Source organism: Helicoverpa armigera, chromosome 14 (assembly GCF_030705265.1).
Source record: "Helicoverpa armigera isolate CAAS_96S chromosome 14, ASM3070526v1, whole genome shotgun sequence".
NCBI lineage: Eukaryota > Metazoa > Arthropoda > Insecta > Lepidoptera > Noctuidae > Helicoverpa > Helicoverpa armigera.
In genome coordinates, this window is record NC_087133.1 from 10,065,005 (window position 1) to 10,083,369 (window position 18,365).

Consider the following 18,365-nt stretch of genomic DNA (forward strand, 5'->3'; position numbering starts at 1 on the left):
ACGTCGTAACGCATCTATAAAACATCCGAAAACGGACAACGTGATACTAATGGCTACTTGTCTACGTTACATCCATTATATATGATAGTTTCAATAAAGTGCTACGATATAATATGAGTTAACACTACATTGGGGCGGTTGTAATACTTATACAATACAGGGAAACGTGACAAACTAAAGTGTTCGACAATACGAATTTGTAAGATTGAAGAGTATTTGACAAAGATTATTGAATTCACCTTTCTCCGTCTACTGAACAGCCTAAAAAGTTTTAAGACAATGTTAATTAGAATATTTTGAAAGATGATAAAACTTGACGAACTGGTAAAATTCTGCTTATTTAGCTATATACTAGTTAGGTTGTCCAATAGATTTATACCAAACGTACATCATACGTCCATGTTTGAAAGTTCACCTTTACGATTCCCCATATCATTTCCTATTTGCATATAGCATGCGAATACCCTTTTTAGAAGCGATTTAGCATCGATCCGGCTACATATCGACTTTCATAGTAATATTAAATTATTGTTATTTCTAATTATATAATTTACCCTGACTATAATATTTGACTAGATTCTTTGAGATCGAGTAATAAGATACAAATTCGGAAGCCATTCCCGAGGACCTTTAAAGGTATGAAATAAAGTTTGATTCGCCACGAAATACTTTAATTATGCCATCTTTATTATAATAATCAGTTTCTATAATATTATTGTCATCGAAAATTGAAACTAGAAAGCATGAAGTCTTAATTTGATTTTTATTTATTTAGAAACTATTGTTTTTTTTGCTATCACAATACACAATTTTCGTCCTTTTTTCATACCTTTAATTGGTCCTAAACCTACACTAATTCTACGGGTGGATCACAACACCGAGATAAGTATGCAAGTACCATAAGATAAGAATAGTTTCGAGTGCCGAGTTACGTATTTATAACTAAAACTTGCTAGGAGATTCAGTACTAGGGAGTGTTAATCAGAAGTGGGAATGTTACATTGATAAATAGATATTAATATTAAATTGGAATATTGATAGTGGACATTTGGACAGTGGCTTAAGGTTGCCCAGTGGGCAGGAAATATAGCTGGAATGTGTTTAACAACTATTTTTAAAAGTTTGCGCTGTATTTTTCTTTTTTTTTTCAAATCACAAAATTCAATTTTATTATCAAATATTTTCAACCTAGTCAGGCAAAGTAAGCCCTAACGATAAGGCGATAACCCGACTAGGAAATAAAATATAATTGTAACCAGCAAAATATGAATGATTTTTCGCGCAAACTTAACTATGAATCGATTATTCTACCGTGCCGAGACGCACACGAATCTACGTAACCACTAGACTAAGCGAAAACATTTTATGTAATATCGATCGATGTATCTCGCGGCTTAATCTTAGCTCTGTTTGCCAGACGATAAAAATCAATAGGTCTTAACTACTAACCACCAGAAAAACAAAGATATAAACATATTTTTTTCTAATATGTTCCAAGAGAAATGAGGATAACGCATTGAACATCGCGCCTATTCTTTGCTAAAATCCCCCAATTTAGGTACAAAAGACGAAGATTTTATATAAGCGTAGGTGGTTCCAGAATTATGAAAAATTTTTAAACTTCACAGATGTTTATTTCTAATGGCGCATCCACACATGCCCGCCGGCATTTGCCGCATCTCAGCCGCGGCACGCGCGGCTTTTGGTTGCCGGCGGCAGTTTGCTTGCGGCTTCGCTACGGAGTGGTAATTTGCCGGCAACCGCCAGTAAAGCCGGCGGCCTGCATTCAGCGGCAAGGCGGTCTGAAACCCGGCGGCATGTGTGGATGCGCCATTACAGCAAACTTGTTTAATAACAGATAACAGATCAAAACAGTTTTCAGCACAATTTTTGAACTTCAAAATGATGGATAGGCAACTGTCTCCTCTACTTCGATTTCAACTTTAAACACGATTCATTCTTAACCTAACCATACAGACACCAAAAAGTCACTATATTACAGAAAATACCTAATCTGGCAAAGAAATCTCAATCTGACAGAAGACCCTATAGGTACGACAAAAGAGACCTGATCTGGCAAAACAGAGCCACCACTAACCGGTTCAAACCGACTTCCTGACCTGAAGCTCGTAGCACCCGGGCGCGCAGGCGACCACGAGGAGCGGCTGCTAGGGCTCGGGCGGTCACCTGACGCGGCCGGACGGCGAGCGCAGGTGCGACCTGATGTAGCCGGTGCGGTAGTCCATGGCGTCCCGGTTGCGGCCCGTGCCGTTTGTGCCGCGTTTGCGGCTGCGGCTCCATCTGGTTAAAATAATAGGAATAGGTTCTAGGCTGTGAAATGTTAAATAGATCCAGCAAAACAAAACATAAAAATTTCTCATTAGATCATCAAAAATTATGGTGATTATTTTTCCGACCCAAATATCGACCAATAGAATTGCACCATTCGACGTCACGTGGTACAACCTACATGGTATTATACTGATAATTTTTTGAATATTTTCTCTGGTCGTTGCTATGTCAAACTGACAGGTTGTGGCCGACATTTGGGACGGAAAAATAATCCCCCGAATACCACACGAGCTTCAAAATTCTCTGGCATTTCCCTCAAGGTTCCCTGCAAACAAATAAAGTCGTCAAGTTTTCCAGGAAAAATCACTCGCGCTTCGCGCTCGTGATTTTTTAACCTGAAAAACTTGACTCCTTCATTTGTTTGCAACGAACCTATCGAGAAATACCCGATAATTTTGAAGCTCTTGTGGTATTATAAGTGATAATTTATTTATTTAACAGTTTATGTACACATAAAAACACAGACAGGAATAAAAATAGAAAATAATGCACAAAGGCACAGCTATAAGCTCTCAATTTGGATGGATAGAAGGCTTCTCGAAAAGCGCCATAAAGTTCAATCTTAGATATCCTTCCGGATCCGCCAAAAAGTATGTATCTTTGGGATTCTCCCACCTGCTAATAAAATCTATCTATTTTCTGCAGACCGTCACATAATCACGTGGTGACAAAAATAAATTAACGATGAATGATTCATACGAAAACATATTCAACAAAAATAATGAACTGATGTCATTGATTTCATCTTAGTCATCAAACTAAGATAGATAGAATGAAGGTCAGATTATGCTAAATATTAATGCAAAATCTACGATTGATTTGAATGACTCACCTCAAAAGTCTCATGATGTAATCGGGCCAGTTGTCCGGGAACATGACCAAGAAGAAACCGACGCCAATCAGGATCAGTCCAGCCAAGTTCATACCCTCGAATTGTACTCCGTATAGAACGACATCCAACGCTAAGGAAAATAACAAATTTTAATTCATGAACTCTTTAACTATGCAACTTTTTTGTCATTATATTTTTTTGTTATTGATTATACCTGCTGATACGGGAACCGCGGTGATAAGAGCGAGCGACACAAATATATTGTACGTGATGATATTGCCGAATTGAAACACGAGGTGGAAAACTGGAAAAACAAAATACATTTAAATTCAATTTTGTGTAGGCAGATTGTACATACGATTTTACGTTATCAAACAGTCTTGATGGTTGATCTGTGATTGAGAAACAGTCAAGATTCACGTTCATCTGTAGTCAGCTGCTTATATTATGAACTATATACGTACGTACATAGAAAAAGTACAAGTACTTACTGAGCAACGCAATGCTCGCGACGAGCAAATATATCCAGGGCATACGATGTGACGGTAACATCTCGGAGCCGGTGAGATACAGCGCTAAGCATAGAGGCCACAGCAGCGACGCGTTCACTATGCCCAGGATCGAGAAGAACAGGGCTCGCTGACCAGAGTTCACGTCACCCATCACTTTCCTGAATAATACCTACAACCAAATAACTTTTGAATAGTTTACAATGACTCTAAGGCCTGGATGCATATTTGCCAGATAAAGGCTGCTTGTAATGTCTGCCAAATATTGCTACGCAAGACCTTTGAAACCAAAAGTTATAGTTGATCTGTCAGATAAGTTCTTGATAGGTTATTTACAGAGCTCTATTTAACAGTAACTAGAGAAACTCGTCATAAAATTCGTCGTAACACTTATTTTGCATGACCTGTAAAAATAGGCTGTTAATTGCTTTCAAATCAATAAATAGGCAATTGATTCTTGACGTCACGGCTTTGTGTGTTCATACAAAATCCATGGGGACATCGCGTTTCAGCGACAGCTCATAAAAATAATATCAATTGATTGATTGTTGGTGTTTTCTTAACTTCCCAATTGGGTGAAAGTGGGCTGTTTCAAAGTCCTTGTTCAGTTTACTACTGAGTAATGACAGGCGTGGTCATGAAATATTTTGATAATATAAAGCATTGTTAAAATTAGATTTGTTGGCCACGCAACCTGCTAATCATTTTGTGAACAAGCGCTCAGGCTTTAACGCTCCTTTCTCATTAAATATTCTGACCGACCCGTACATTTAAAACATACATAATGACACGAGCTTTCGGTAAAAGAAAACACCATTTAAAATTGGCTGTAACCAATCACACGTTCAAATTAGAAACGTCTTCAGTTTTCCGGAAAAACTGTTATCCGACACAAGTTTAGCTTAGCTATAAAAACTTTGTCTTTCCTTAGTACCAAAATTTGATAGCAGCTGGTCAAACTTGCCTCGTGGGTCATATTAATGTAGGTAGTGTAATGATCGTTCCACTCATTTCATAGAAGTTAGCGTAAGCATAGTTCCTACAGTTTTTCAGTTAAAATCTTCAAGATTTTCGGAAAATGCTGTTTATTTTCCCATCTGTAAGCACATTCAAGAGCATTGAAGACCACTAAGAAGAAAATTACATTCCGTGACGTCAAATGCGATTAAGGGATTATTTTATGTAGTGGTTACATCCATTTATACACTTTTGCCATCATTTAACTTCATTTACAACTCGCTAAGGTTCAGAGTGAAACGAAAGCCTACCTATAAACCTACAGCCGAAAATTTAAGTAGTCCTTGCAAGAATCGTTAAGGCAAAAGAAATGCCGCATGCGTATTCTATCTTCATTAGACACCGCAACCGCTGAGAAAGCTTCAAATATAGTTGGAAGGCCAATAGCTCCCCAAGGAAGTCAGGATTAGAGTGAAACCGTGATAACATTCGTATAACATTATGTATGCTAACTCATACTTACTCTGAATATAGCGAAGCCAGCGGCCGCACAGGCAGCTAGGACCACGCCCCCAAGAGTTGAGCTGCCCGTAATGCCATCCATATACGCCAGGAGAGCGATACCCGTGTCGCATAGTATCGCGGCTACGATCTAAAATACGATACAAATCTGTAGATATGGTGTATATGTCCACAACTTCGATCGCGTCAAATATCGACTATGTTTCAGAGAATTTTGCCCGCATTAAATATTAAGACCTCTACCTGTGGCCCTGCCAATATCCAATAAGTGTTTCTGTCATTTGTTTGGCATAAAAGGACTAATCAATTATTTATACAATTTCTACATTATATAAGTATAGAGGAGCAAGTCCAGAAGTCTACTTAAATAAATTGGAGTAGCGACATTTAAAATAATAACCGTCGCCTTTCGCTTGTTTCAAACTTCTTGTTGCCAGTAATTGTAGACTTCAAAGTTTCGTGATAAACTTAATTGATATTAATTAACCTCTAGTCAGAGAACGGGCGACACGAGCCCTGAGGCCTATTCGTGACTGCGATTCAAGATTATAAAAATAAAGTATGAGTTAAAAACAAACGGCGCTATTTCCGGCCGTGGCGAGCATTAGTAAATTCGGACACACGCGACCACACCTGAGGCCTTGGGGCCGGGGTAATATTATGAAGAACTAAGTGCTCGGGTGTGGGAATGTCTGTCTCTGTATCTGAAAATTACATAGCCTCAATCACAGGGTTTACTTAGTGGTATTCATACCCCAAGGAAGGATTGATGCCAGCTGCTCTGTCTATGCATAAGGCACGCAAATGTTTCTCAGAACATAATCTTCTACCAGAGCCAATACAAACCAACGATCAGTAATAATGGCAAAATTTTCGGGAATGGTAATTCAGTCCTTGACCCAATCGCAACGAGATCTAAGGCCACGATTTTCAAGTCCGCACCTATTATGACCTGATGGCCGCACGCAAAATATAAACCATACTTCGAATACTCACCCTGACTCCCACAAACTGTTCGTGCAGTATGACCCACGAGAGGAGGTAGATGCATGATACGTTAGTGGCGAACAGTGCCATCACGTCAGTGGACAGTAAGATCTTCAGTGCATAGGTGTACATGTAGATGGTGACCGTCCATAGCAGGCAGAATAGACCGCATCGGCTTATGAATCGTGCTGTTTGAGAGAACATTGTTTTTACTATAACATGCACCGTGTTGGAAATTACTAATCTTGCTAAAATATCCTTGGCAGGGTTACAGAATCTAATCTAGATTACATTTTCAAAAAGCAGTTTTTAATTACGATTATACATAACTACATATTTTTACGAACGTAATAGAGCTCATGCTTCCACGAATTCTCGCGTTATTTAATTTTCACGCAAAACAGTGCATTTTTGACGCACTTCTGAGTAAAAAGGCGAAAACCGCATTTTACAGTTGGCATGAATTTGCCTTTGTGGCTTTTGGAATCATAAATAAATAATTATCTGGATAACCTTCTGAAATGTAAGACCCTACATTTTGCAAAAAAATAAAATGTGTGTGAAATCTATTTTGTTTGCTTTAATTTAAGCCCTGATTATTTTCTCTGATGCTGTAAGTTAGAACTATTGCTGGTAAAACAGGAATTATACTCACCAAAAGTGAACCCCTTCTCCTTAAAATCACTGAAGGCATCGAACACAATGTCATTGGCAGATTTACACTTGTTGTGTATGAGCATTACTATCAGGTAGAGGGGGTAAAAGAATATCAACCAGTTGGTGCAAAACCAAGCCGTAAAGAATGGTGCGTTGTACAGATGCTGAAAAAAGAGGACAATATACAGATGTGTTTTGTTTATATAAAGCCCTACTCAACTCTTACTCAGGGTCTTCTTTAGCAGGTCCATTACAAGGTCAAACGTGTTGCAGATAAAAACAGTAACCCAATTGGGAATGGTTAAAATTCTACCTGACCTAACTTGGATAATCCAATTTAGTTTATAAGATCTAAGCTAAAGGGAACTATAGCCATGTGATACCTCAAAAATTCTTTAAAAACATTTCTTACATTGTTATGTGGCTTAGTAAAGTTATTGACCATAGGGGACGACTCTGTGGTGTATACCATGCCATGGGTGGTTGGTGGATATTCCTCGAGGTACATGTGTTTTATACAGTGGGTGGATGTCACCCAGCTGGCAGTTAGTGTTAGCATTACACAAATACCATAGTATATCTGAAACAAGGAGTTTTTATTTGCGAAGTTCTGTAAAAGATGTGACAAAAGATTTTTTTTTATTTGTCTTAGAGCTGATGGGTTGGTTTGCTATACAGTATCATGATGATATTGTACTTAAAACACAAGTTGATTCAAGAGGACAGTAAATTAGTATGACAAACTGGCTGGAATGGAAACCACTCTATAATCCACCTGAAAAGCATGCAATTTTCTGCCGGAACTGTTCATAAGTGTGCAAAATTTTATTTTATCATACAGAAACATTAAACTTACCTTCTTAGCAAATTTTGAGCAACAAGATCGAGGGCATTTCTTGTCACGCAGCTGTCGCTCCTCATCCTGGCTGCTAGCAGCGGACTCACTGTAGGCCTGCTGCAGCGACGGCTGAGTGGTCAGCGGCGGAGCCGAGCACACCGATGCCTGCGGAGTCAGAGGCGCCCGAGGACTCAACGGCGTCGGGGGACCATTCGGACGATCCCTATCCCCATCACCACCACCTCGTTCACTCTCTACCACTTCCTCGCTCGTAATTATCACAGAAGGAGCGCGCACTCTCTTGGGGTTGAAAATAGTTGGCAAGTCACCGTCTCGCGCCATACTGCTTAATTTATTTCCAAAATCACATCACGAAAAACGTCCACAAACATTTTAAATTCAAAAACACAATATTTCACAGCTACAATTCAATTTAGAAACCATCATTTTACAATTTAATCTTACATAAATAAGTATAAAACATGGCACATCACTTATAACTCCTCAATCTCAACATTTCAGCCGGCAAAATAAATAAGAAACCATTTCTTTCAGGAAAATATTTCTTACACCAGTATTTTCATTCATTTTTCTTGTTTTTAAAGATTTTCATTGGTTTTGTGTACTTGGCAACATTTTATGTTGCAAATTAGAAATAAAAGTTCACAGACAATACATAATTTAGTTAGCATTATTCACGCGGAAAGCCGGAAAGATCAGTATTGTTCAACATGGTAACATTTGATTTATGTCAAAATGTCAGTCGCATTATAATTGGCCGAATAGAAAATCAACTCAAACCCAGCTCATCATTGATTGGTGAGCAAATAATAGTTGCCATTGCTAAGATAAAATAGGGTGTTACACGCTCTAAAATTATTACAAAAGCACATGGATACATGTTAATTTGATTTTTAATTAAATAATATTAAATAAAACTTGAAAAAACTCACAATTACTAAAACAGATTTATTTTATCAAAATCGTTTCAAAACTTGTCTATGGATTGGTCAGCCATTTCATATTATGAAGGAGCTTGGCTTAATTGAACAATACTTCTTAATACAATAACTTGTTATGAAATATGAGACCGTAAAATCGTATCAAACTCCATTTTATCTCATGTACTGCCCTAAAAATAATTATGAAAGTATTTTAACTGGCTGTTTACATTCATGCACAGTCCTTTAAAAAGTAAATATATTGTCTATTTGTTGAAATTCGCATTTTTGGTGGTAGATGGCATCACGAAAAGTTCAAAATTACTACACCAGAGGGAGATAATTGGTTAGCCTACTTGAAGCATCCGGGAACCTCGCCATAGTAGTAGACATGGCGGGTATCAACCTGGCTAAATGACGAAATAAATTTTGTTTGGTAATATAAGATCGTGTTAATTTCGTAGAAAAAGTGTTGATACTAAAAGACTAATTAAGTTATATTGGATTAGGACAAAGATGCAGAATGTTGGACAGTCTGAAAACCGAAATATCGATAAGGTGAATGTGCAACTTGATGTGGTAAAATCGTCCACTCCTCAAAGTTCGGCTTCGAGTCCGGCCAAATCTGAAACCGAAACGTATTCAGGAGCGCCTGCCAAATACATGACGGACTCTTCGGAAAGCGAGGATGACTCTGTGTCCGAGGTAAAACGTGTTTTGTTTTCGACAGAGGCGGTGGCAGTGAGGGAATGTGATTATCTGTACCGCTCTAAATACTGCAAGGGACATCTTGTACATGTCTGCTCTAACCGTACAGTTTCTTCTATTACCGAAACCACTCTTCTAGCAGCAATATTTGCTTGAAATCGTGCGTAGCACGCTGAAACGGACTAATCTATTTTACATTCTGAATAGAGTACGTCGCTTGCCAAATATTCCGTAAAACGTCAGAAAGTCATAAGTACATACGTACTACTGAGTAATGCATGAAATTATTTATGCCAGCCGTTCCTAGACAGTATTCAATTGATTCTTTGTAATTCTACGATGTATATGGGCTAATCCGCCGTAAGAGAGTTTTCATTGTCTATTTGTGTTTTGGATAGGGTTTGATGTGCGGTGGCCATGTTTCTCGGATCACATGCATTCAGTCGATGTAAATCTCTGAATAATGGATTTTCATGACGTTATTTTACTATGAAAGTGCGAATTATATAATTTTCTATTGGATTCGTCACAAATATTGTCGATCATGGAATGTTTTGTGTCGTCACGAATGACCAAGTCGTGCAAAACGTCTATTGATATTCGCGCAAAAACTACGGTTATTGCTGAATTGCAAGGACCATTGACAGTAATGATTAGCTGTGTAGCCGTCCTTATGCACCACATTGTCAGTACATCTCACATGTTTCTCGTTGGTGTTATAGATCTTGCTGGCTTGTTTGTGCCTTAGCAGGCCAGACCTGTTGGTAAGTCGAAGACTACATTACTGAGTGCCCAGAGCTTCACCAACAACAATTGCTGTTGCAGTTTGAGTGACTCTTACCGTTAACCTGCATAATGTGTGTGCTATGGACAATTACCACATATTTGTTTTCTTTATGTTGAATGGTCCTTGTGATTCTAACATACTATTTATCTGAATCTCAATATTTCCAATCTTAGTTAACATTACTAATCTGTAACCTATACATGTCTTTAAATGGTTCAATATTAAACCTCTGCTAAACCTCTAGTGGAATGATCTAAAATACTAAAACTAACCTATACTGCTTTTTTGTGTTATAAAACATAAGTGTTATAAAAGCAATAACTTGCTTACAGAATTTAAGCTTCACATCACAATATTTCAATAGAAAAATATTAAGCACCCTTTTTTTAAACTGTGAAATGTTTCAAATAAGATAATTGTTATTTATAATACATGTAAAATCACACAACCCTTAAATGAGTCTGAATGTGATAGACGATTAACTGATGGCTGTTATTGTGAAACAGACGGAGATGGAAGAAGAAGGTGGTGGTGCAGAGCCATCCAAGTTCCTGCTGTCCCACGATGACCCGGAGCGGGCAGTTGACCCAGAGATGGAGGCACGTCTCGAGGCTCTGCTCCAAGCAGCTGGTATGTAGCCCATGTTTCCTATATAAAAACTACTGGTTTATGTAGAAACTTTGATTTATGAAATATTGAGTAGTATGTAGGGTTGTACTCAGTAACTTGATTCACTAAGTTTTGATTCCATCACAACCTTAAAAGGAATTGTTGACTTTTAACCTATTTCATTTTCTTTACCTATACTGTCTAAACACTGGCTGATTCACTATTCTGTTTGCCACTAACAAAGCTCAAATTTAATTACCATAAATTATGTACTTTATATTTAATATCCCTAACCTTTGTTTATTTAAATGTAAAATTGTATTTTTTGTCCTGTTTTACTACAATGTGTATAATTCTTAAAGGTTATTATATCCATTGTTCTTTTGTTGCTTCTATTTTATATATTTCATGTGCTATAAACTCAATGAATTCAGTCCGGGATGCTATAGATAGGAAGTTCAACATTTTGATTGCGCTATGAAAAAGATACATCTTCAAAATACAAATTTAACTAAAATGGTATGTAAGTTGTATTTTCTTCATGAAATATTAGTAATTTTAGGTATTTTTGTTTCATTTATGACTATAAACAAAAAACAGATAACAGCAAGATATGGTTTTAAAAGTTTAACATGTGATTCAGTATAAACATAATAAGTATGTACATATCAACAATTGCATGACATAGTTCTTATTATACTTCATATCTTAAGCACTTAATAGGTTAACATTTTTGGAAATAGTCATTTCTCACAATTATCATAAGGAGTTTAACAAGAGTGGTGTCAATCTGAGTTGAATGAACTTTGCATATTAGTATAGCAATATGTAAACAAACAATAATATCACAAAATGTAACTAGATGTTACTTTATATTCGGACATGTTGATGTTCTCAATTTCAATTGTATTTATCTCATTTTTAGTTCAAAGTTTATTTTTAAGTAAAAAAATATCTAATAATAAATAAACCCTGATTTCAATTGCCCAGTAACAACAAATGAAAAGAACATAATTGACTATCCATTACAAAATAGGTGCAACATCTCAGAAATACCTTTACTTATTATAATTTCATAATTATGATCAACAAGGTTTATGCATAATTATTTCTGTCATTTGCATACTTGATAATGCAGTTTAACACCACTGAGAGATCATGTCACTTTTAATTTACATGTAGTCGTACAACTAAGAGATGATCAAGTTTCAGAGTATTAAAAAGGTACATTCATAAACTTCCATTAAAGATCTTTAAGGAGTAATAAAATTATACTTGAATAGAAGATTATTTATCAAGGAAAAGGAATTTTCCTCTTACGAATGTACCTTGTGTTCATGGTATGCATATTCGAGTAGTCAGGAAGCTAGTGGACGTTTGGCGGTTCGGCCATTTAGCACTACCGGTTTAAGTAAATTACGCGCGGTACTTTAACTTATCTATGTGCAGCTGTTGGTGTTGACACACGCGTGACGTAGCCGACCGACGTCTGCTAACGACCGCCTTGGGACACATAACCATACTTTTTCTATAAAACATTTTAAGTTTCTACTATCAAACCATTTTAAATACTTACTAATTTGTGCAATAGGTGTTAATTAAATTGCATTCTAGTGAGTCTTTTTATTCTCGTTGTATGCTTTATCATTAAAACTTCCCATCAGTATTGTGTGCGCATTTTGATGGATGGCTGGTGTCATTGATCGAATTCTCATAGTACGAAGTCATTTTTTGCATAACATAATTTTTATATTATGTAATGTGTAAGAGTTCAATTTATTATGTCTGTTGTTTCGATACAACCAAACATAAAGTATTATATTTTATAACCATCAAAGAACAATATTTAAATGATAATGTTTTGAATGTTAATTTACAACGCTAATGCGCTCTCATGCCTGATTATACTAAATCACAAAGAGATATTTGCATGAATTGGACTCGAACACGATTTCCAACGCACCGTCTCGCACCGTGCTGCTAGACTTGACATCCGAAATGTGCAACGTCACTAGAAGCAGACGCGCCTCTCTACGCACCGCCCGCTTGGTACAATACAATAGCGACAGCGACTTACAACAATCACCCCATAAAAAACAGCTACGATATACGCATAAGATTCCAATTTACTAAATCGAAACGTACACAAAATATAAGAAAGCGTGTTAGATTAAAATGATCGCGTCGTTTTAAAAGCGATTGATTTTACAATATCGCGCGATAAGGCGCGCTTAGCTCGTCAACTAATAAAATATGTAGTAAATCGGTGGAGTATACGTCATGTATCGCCGGCACCGCTTACTCACACCACGGCCAGTGCCCCATAGCGATTGATAAGCTTCGGGCGCGCATATTGAAATCTGTTCGGCGTAACGCTACACTCATGCCTCGGACGCCGCGGCCAGATGTTAGCGTGATCCACGCACTATCTGTTTCGTAAACAATTAGTTTTTGATACAATGAATTTACATAAAACGTTGTTGTTAGTAACTGTAATACTGGAAGTGATGTGACGATGCGCTGTGATTTTTTAAATTGTATGCTATACGTTCTATGCGATCATATTTTTTTTTTAATTTGTGAGAACATTGTAGGTATTACATACATGATTTTTAAAATCGATTATTTATTGGTTTTATATTTTATTAAAAAGGTGACAGTAAACGCTAATGAGTGCATGCACGATGTGAATCATAATAGCGTGATGGATACTTATTTACCGTTTTTAACACCAATCGATTAGTTTTTCTAGTAATACAATATACCTCATATTGATCCAGTGATACTTACTACAAAATATTAGCAAATAATGGGCGACAATGTGACTAGTAAAATACAGCACAACCCGCCTTGACCTCTTCGCACACACTGCTGCATTCACTGCTCGTCTGAGTAAGTATATAATAAATCGATAACTTTCGTCAGTCTGCAACCAACACATCAAATTTTAACACCCGTGAATGATTGCAGTTGCCTATTAATATAGGAGATAAATGAAGGATTTCATCAATATATATACGTCATATAATAAAGTCTATATTCTACTTGGATACGACCTTGCATTTACATAGTCGGCAGCAAAAAAAAATATTCAAAAGTAAAAACTTCGAACACACCTATATGATTAACCTGCCCACACGTTGTTCTACGCCTTGCCGGGTTTCCGTAAAAGTGCATAAAATATTTAATTCGCTAAACGTATGCTGTTCATAGCAATAACTTGTATTGTAGATAGTAGCTACCCATACACATTGCGATTTATTTTTCTGACCCTGACAAAATAGTGATGTCCTTGTCGATGTATAATTTATACCAGTTATAGCTGACTAATTAAACCAATAATATGATTTCGAGGTTTAGGTGTTTTAATATATCATATATTTAAATCAGTTTAGAAACGAAGTCGCTTTGTATTGTATTATAGTTTAGCAAATACAAAGTTCTTATTTCGCATCTCATTAAAGTACTAGTACAGTCTGCAATCGCCAGTCACCACCCAAGTACCGCGACTCGTGACGTAACTTATGCACGAACGGCCGCGGAAAAAGATCTCCCTAACGGCTCGCAAATGGAAGCGCAGCACGCGGACGTGGCCTATTCAAACGTGTCGTTTTATACAGAAATTAAGCCTACTTTGATGGATCGATTTGTAAGGGCTTCCCTTATAAATAGCTCCCGAGGAAGCTTAGATAGAACATCCCGCCCCCTTAAAATTATTATCCTTAAGTGGGATGGGATACACGTAGTAAGTAAGGCCCACACTTATGTTTTTCTACCGAAATGGTAACAATGTTTACTTTGTCTAGAGGTCATTTATAGGTATGAAATGTGAAGTTTATTTGCTTAAATTCTCAGAAGCCAGAAGTAAATACTAAATATGACTTTGTGAATATTTCCTTCCAGTCATAACATCAAATCATTGTTTTGACAACAAAACATACATACATTGTAAGTTAAATAAAAGCTTCGAACAATATTTCATAATTTACCCGTCAGTATCTATGCTATGAAATATACGAAATAAAAAACGCGTTCCTAATTTATGCGGCTTTTCAGCAGACTACCGCTGCGCCCAGCGCGCTTTCAGCAAGTTTACGTCCGACGAAATATGCAAAACGCAACATCTCTGGTTTATAGTCTAACATCAATAACTTGTTGTAATATAACCTCGCCACCTCGGATCGATGCTTAACCTGATACCTAGTACAAAGCGGTCTCTAGAGAGCTGCAATAACTGTTCCTAAAACCCATTAAATACCCATAGAATATGTATGATGAATCGTTTGCTCTAGAAGCACTCATCGTCATTTAAAGTTATTCAGTCACAGTAAGAAATCACTTGGAAATCGCCGAGAAACTTGTGCGATAGATGTTGAATGAAATGTGTAACATTCCTTTTACCCCCATTGTACTCCATTGAATTCCTTCAAGACGAACAATTACACAAAAACAATATCTTGTGAACTTTTAGTACTGTTATATAAAATCATATGGTGTCAGCCTAAACTGGCAACATTTATGATTACTTCCGTTTGTCGGTTCATTCAGTATTCATTTGCAGACAACTGTCTGATTGTTTGGATTCTAAATTAGGGATACTACATAACGTCCCGGCTGATAACGGTATGCGCCGAAATATTTCAAGGCTTTGATTTCATTACAATGACGCGAAGACAGACTTCCTCTGTTCATCAATTTTTGTTTTTCTTTTTAGTAACCATACTTCATTATTTTTAAGTAGTCTAAAGCCGAAAGGTCGAAAGCCAACTTATTCAGCCAGCATCCTCAGGGCTTTGACTTCTTTATGTTAGAAGTACGAGCAAGTAAGTTTACGCATCAACGTTGTCAAGACTTAGATTAATACTGCGCATCTAACGAATCCTTGGAACTTGCACAATACACCCTCATGCGATGTAATTTAACAGAATTGAACTATACTTTATTGGCATTCATAAGAACAAAAATCATGTGTTGCCGCTATCTATGGTAGATAAAAAAACGAATTCATTAATTCCCACATGTGGCCTGCATTATTTGAAGTTATGGTAATTCGGTCTAATAAGCGGGGAAGTTTCCCATAGATTGCGTCCAATTTTCAGTCATTAATGTTATAAAAAATATGGACTTTCAAGGACAGTAATATGTAAATCAAAGCTCTCACGATCTATAATACTTAATTGATACTTATATATTTTTCTAGCTGACGCCTTATTAACTTGAGTAGATACTTGAGGGAGCGTGAGACAACTGATACAGTAGTGATAGATCTTTTGTTTATGCGTTGATTGATTGGAGATAAATATTAATGACGTCATACTTGTTTATTCTAATTAGATAAGCTAAGCTTAGAAAAGTTCCCTTATCATTAATATATCGTTTCTTTGAATTATGGTAAGCTGGTATTTAAGCTTTTAACGGTACTTTTCCGAAGGTGAAACTGGCTATAAACGCAATGTTCACTGGAACTTGTGACTTTTGACACATTTCCTTAAAGCGCATCTATGAAAGTTATCAAGTTTTATGGGTAGAGAACTAATAACACGGTTTTCCTTAAGTAAAGATTGTTGATTAAAAATAATTAGTATAATATCCCTAAGTAAATATTAGCCTTGGGTCCTTTTTCTGACCAAATAATGCACTATTTTAATATTCATTAGGCAACTGCTAGTCTTACGTTTGAGGCTCAATGATAATAATAATCAATTAATTAGCCGATGCATCCTGAGTACATAATGATGTTGGAATTTCTTAGACCAGTGGCTCTCAACCATCAAAATCTTAAATAGTTGATACAAAAAAGCATGTTTTATTTTACTAAACGAAAAGCTTTTAAATGTAAATATCACTTCTAATCAAGACAAGCCCAACATTTTATCAAATGATCCACCAAAACTGAAAGGTTAGAACCACTGCAACGATAGCTTTACAATTCGCGAGACTTTGTAAACCGGTCTGAGTCATAACTACTGAATACCGCACTTGTACAATTTACCCAATAAACGTTTTATCAGAACTTAAACGTGCCGTAGCTGCAGTCGTTTCTAGCGTGAGATTTTTATCATTGTCTGCGGAGACAGTATTCGCCCTTGTCCATTTAACTGATTTGCTGTTATGACGGCAATTGTGGAGTAAGTCGCTTTGAAATACTGTTTTAAAAAGGTACTGTACTTTAATCAGAAGCTATATGTTTGATTGACGTAGGCTATGTTTATTAGATTCCACCAAGACAGCCAAGCGTTGAACTTAGTTACTCAATACCACATAGAAACCGTTCTTTCCCAACAAAACAGAAACGACGATCATGGCACAAGTGGTAAGCTAGATAGCTTTAAAACACAATTAGACGAAAGCGCAAACAAGAGCCATTTCTTCAATTAAAGCTTGAGCTCATCTTGATTGACGGTTAACGCTCATAAACGCGTTAGATAGCAATATCCTTAGAAGTTAATCCTTTATAACCAGTTTGTTTCGATACATTTTCCTGTTAAATTAGGTCTTATCTGACCTCCGCTGTTTGATAGTGAATAGAAACACTTCAAAGGTCGTATACAAATTGCTTTCTAATTATTTTGTATCGTTCTCTATTTTATATTTCTTTTGCAGCTCATAATGTATCTTCATATTCTTCATATAAAAAGCTTACTTGAGAAACATCTGCGGTAATCGTAACCATTGATTGCAATGCAATCTGCGGCCTAATCATGTAATTTTAATGGTAATCATAGCCATTTAGGGTTTCTCTTCGAATTACAGTTTCTATTATCATTGAAGTGTCATGACTTAAACTCGTGTCCAATGAGGTTTGCACAATCGATTTAGTAAGCCCGATTCAGAAATAAATCTTTATTCAATACAGATTGATAGAGGGCAATTTCAACTGAACATTTCAGGCTGCATTTATCAATACTTATTACTGCTATAAAGGTGCCAGTGCGATTTAAAACATAGGTATTAAACTTTTCAGGATTGCAAAATTTTCATTTTCAAATAGGCAATATTGTCACTTATCACAGTGGGCGCAAATTCTCTTCTATTCCTCTTTAGTAGACTGGTGTAAAAAGTATCACATAGAATCACTTTCATACAAAACACAATAATAGTCTTAAGAAATGCTATCTAAAATTCTGCAAACTTTTGAACAAAGGAAATACCCCGCAAAGTTATGAAGGAGCTTATAATTCGACATGCACATTTGTCTGCAGGCATCGGCAAGCTATCCGGTGAGGGCAAGCACCTCGCCGACCCGGAGGTGCTTCGCCGGCTGACGTCGTCGGTGTCGTGCGCGCTCGACGAGGCGGCCGCGGCCCTCACGCGCATGCGCAGCGACCAACCACCACCGCACCACCGGCACCACCACCAGGACAAAAAGTACGTTTAACACGAATACCTTTACTATCAACGATTCACTACATGTCTATACTATCAAATTGCAATCGGCGTAGTTTTTGCAAAATGCATTCCATCATCGTAAATCTAGACACTGTCTATTTATGGGTGCTATTATGAAACTAGAGGGATACTGAAGACCTCACTGTCCTAAATAAGTCTAGAAACAAATTAACAGGATCAAATGACGTGGTGTACTATTAATTAAAATAAGTAACAACTAGTTCAAATGGTCGTTTGATCACAGGAGTCGTTTAATAACACTAGACCCTTCAATGCC

At 36.8% G+C, this 18,365-nt stretch overlaps 2 protein-coding genes across 2 annotated transcripts in view; one reads left to right on the forward strand and one right to left on the reverse strand.

The window, feature by feature from the left end:
- Nucleotides 1–1,132: 1,132 nt before the first annotated feature.
- Nucleotides 1,133–8,395, reverse strand: LOC110375323 (uncharacterized protein). The gene is made up of 9 exons (XM_021333397.3): nt 7,673–8,395; nt 7,229–7,396; nt 6,815–6,980; nt 6,169–6,347; nt 5,174–5,302; nt 3,676–3,865; nt 3,399–3,488; nt 3,185–3,314; nt 1,133–2,301 (listed from the first exon to the last, which is right to left on the reverse strand). The coding sequence occupies exons 1-9, from the start codon at nt 7,994–7,996 to the stop codon at nt 2,184–2,186; spliced, it is 1,494 nt and encodes a 497-aa protein (XP_021189072.1). The 5' UTR covers nt 7,997–8,395; the 3' UTR covers nt 1,133–2,183.
- Nucleotides 8,396–8,938: 543 nt separating this feature from the next.
- Nucleotides 8,939–18,365, forward strand: part of LOC110375330 (ankyrin repeat domain-containing protein 17) — a 39,604-nt gene continuing 30,177 nt past the window's right edge. The window contains exons 1-4 of the mRNA XM_064037897.1: nt 8,939–9,300; nt 10,026–10,067; nt 10,597–10,720; nt 17,902–18,067. Coding sequence (XP_063893967.1) covers nt 9,112–9,300; nt 10,026–10,067; nt 10,597–10,720; nt 17,902–18,067 — 521 coding nt within the window. The 5' untranslated portion in view covers nt 8,939–9,111. The remainder of the gene's footprint in view (nt 9,301–10,025; nt 10,068–10,596; nt 10,721–17,901; nt 18,068–18,365) is intronic.

Bases quoted from the DNA above. Each gene is read 5' to 3' on its own strand.
- LOC110375323 (XM_021333397.3), bottom strand. From the start codon at position 7,996: ATGGCGCGAGACGGTGACTTGCCAACTATTTTCAACCCCAAGAGAGTG. The intron at 6,981-7,228 runs GTAAGAAATGTT...CTCTTTTTTCAG, and splicing joins TTACTAAGCCACATAACAAT to CATCTGTACAACGCACCATT. The intron at 3,315-3,398 runs GTATAATCAATA...TATTTTCCTTAG, and splicing joins CGCGGTTCCCGTATCAGCAG to CGTTGGATGTCGTTCTATAC.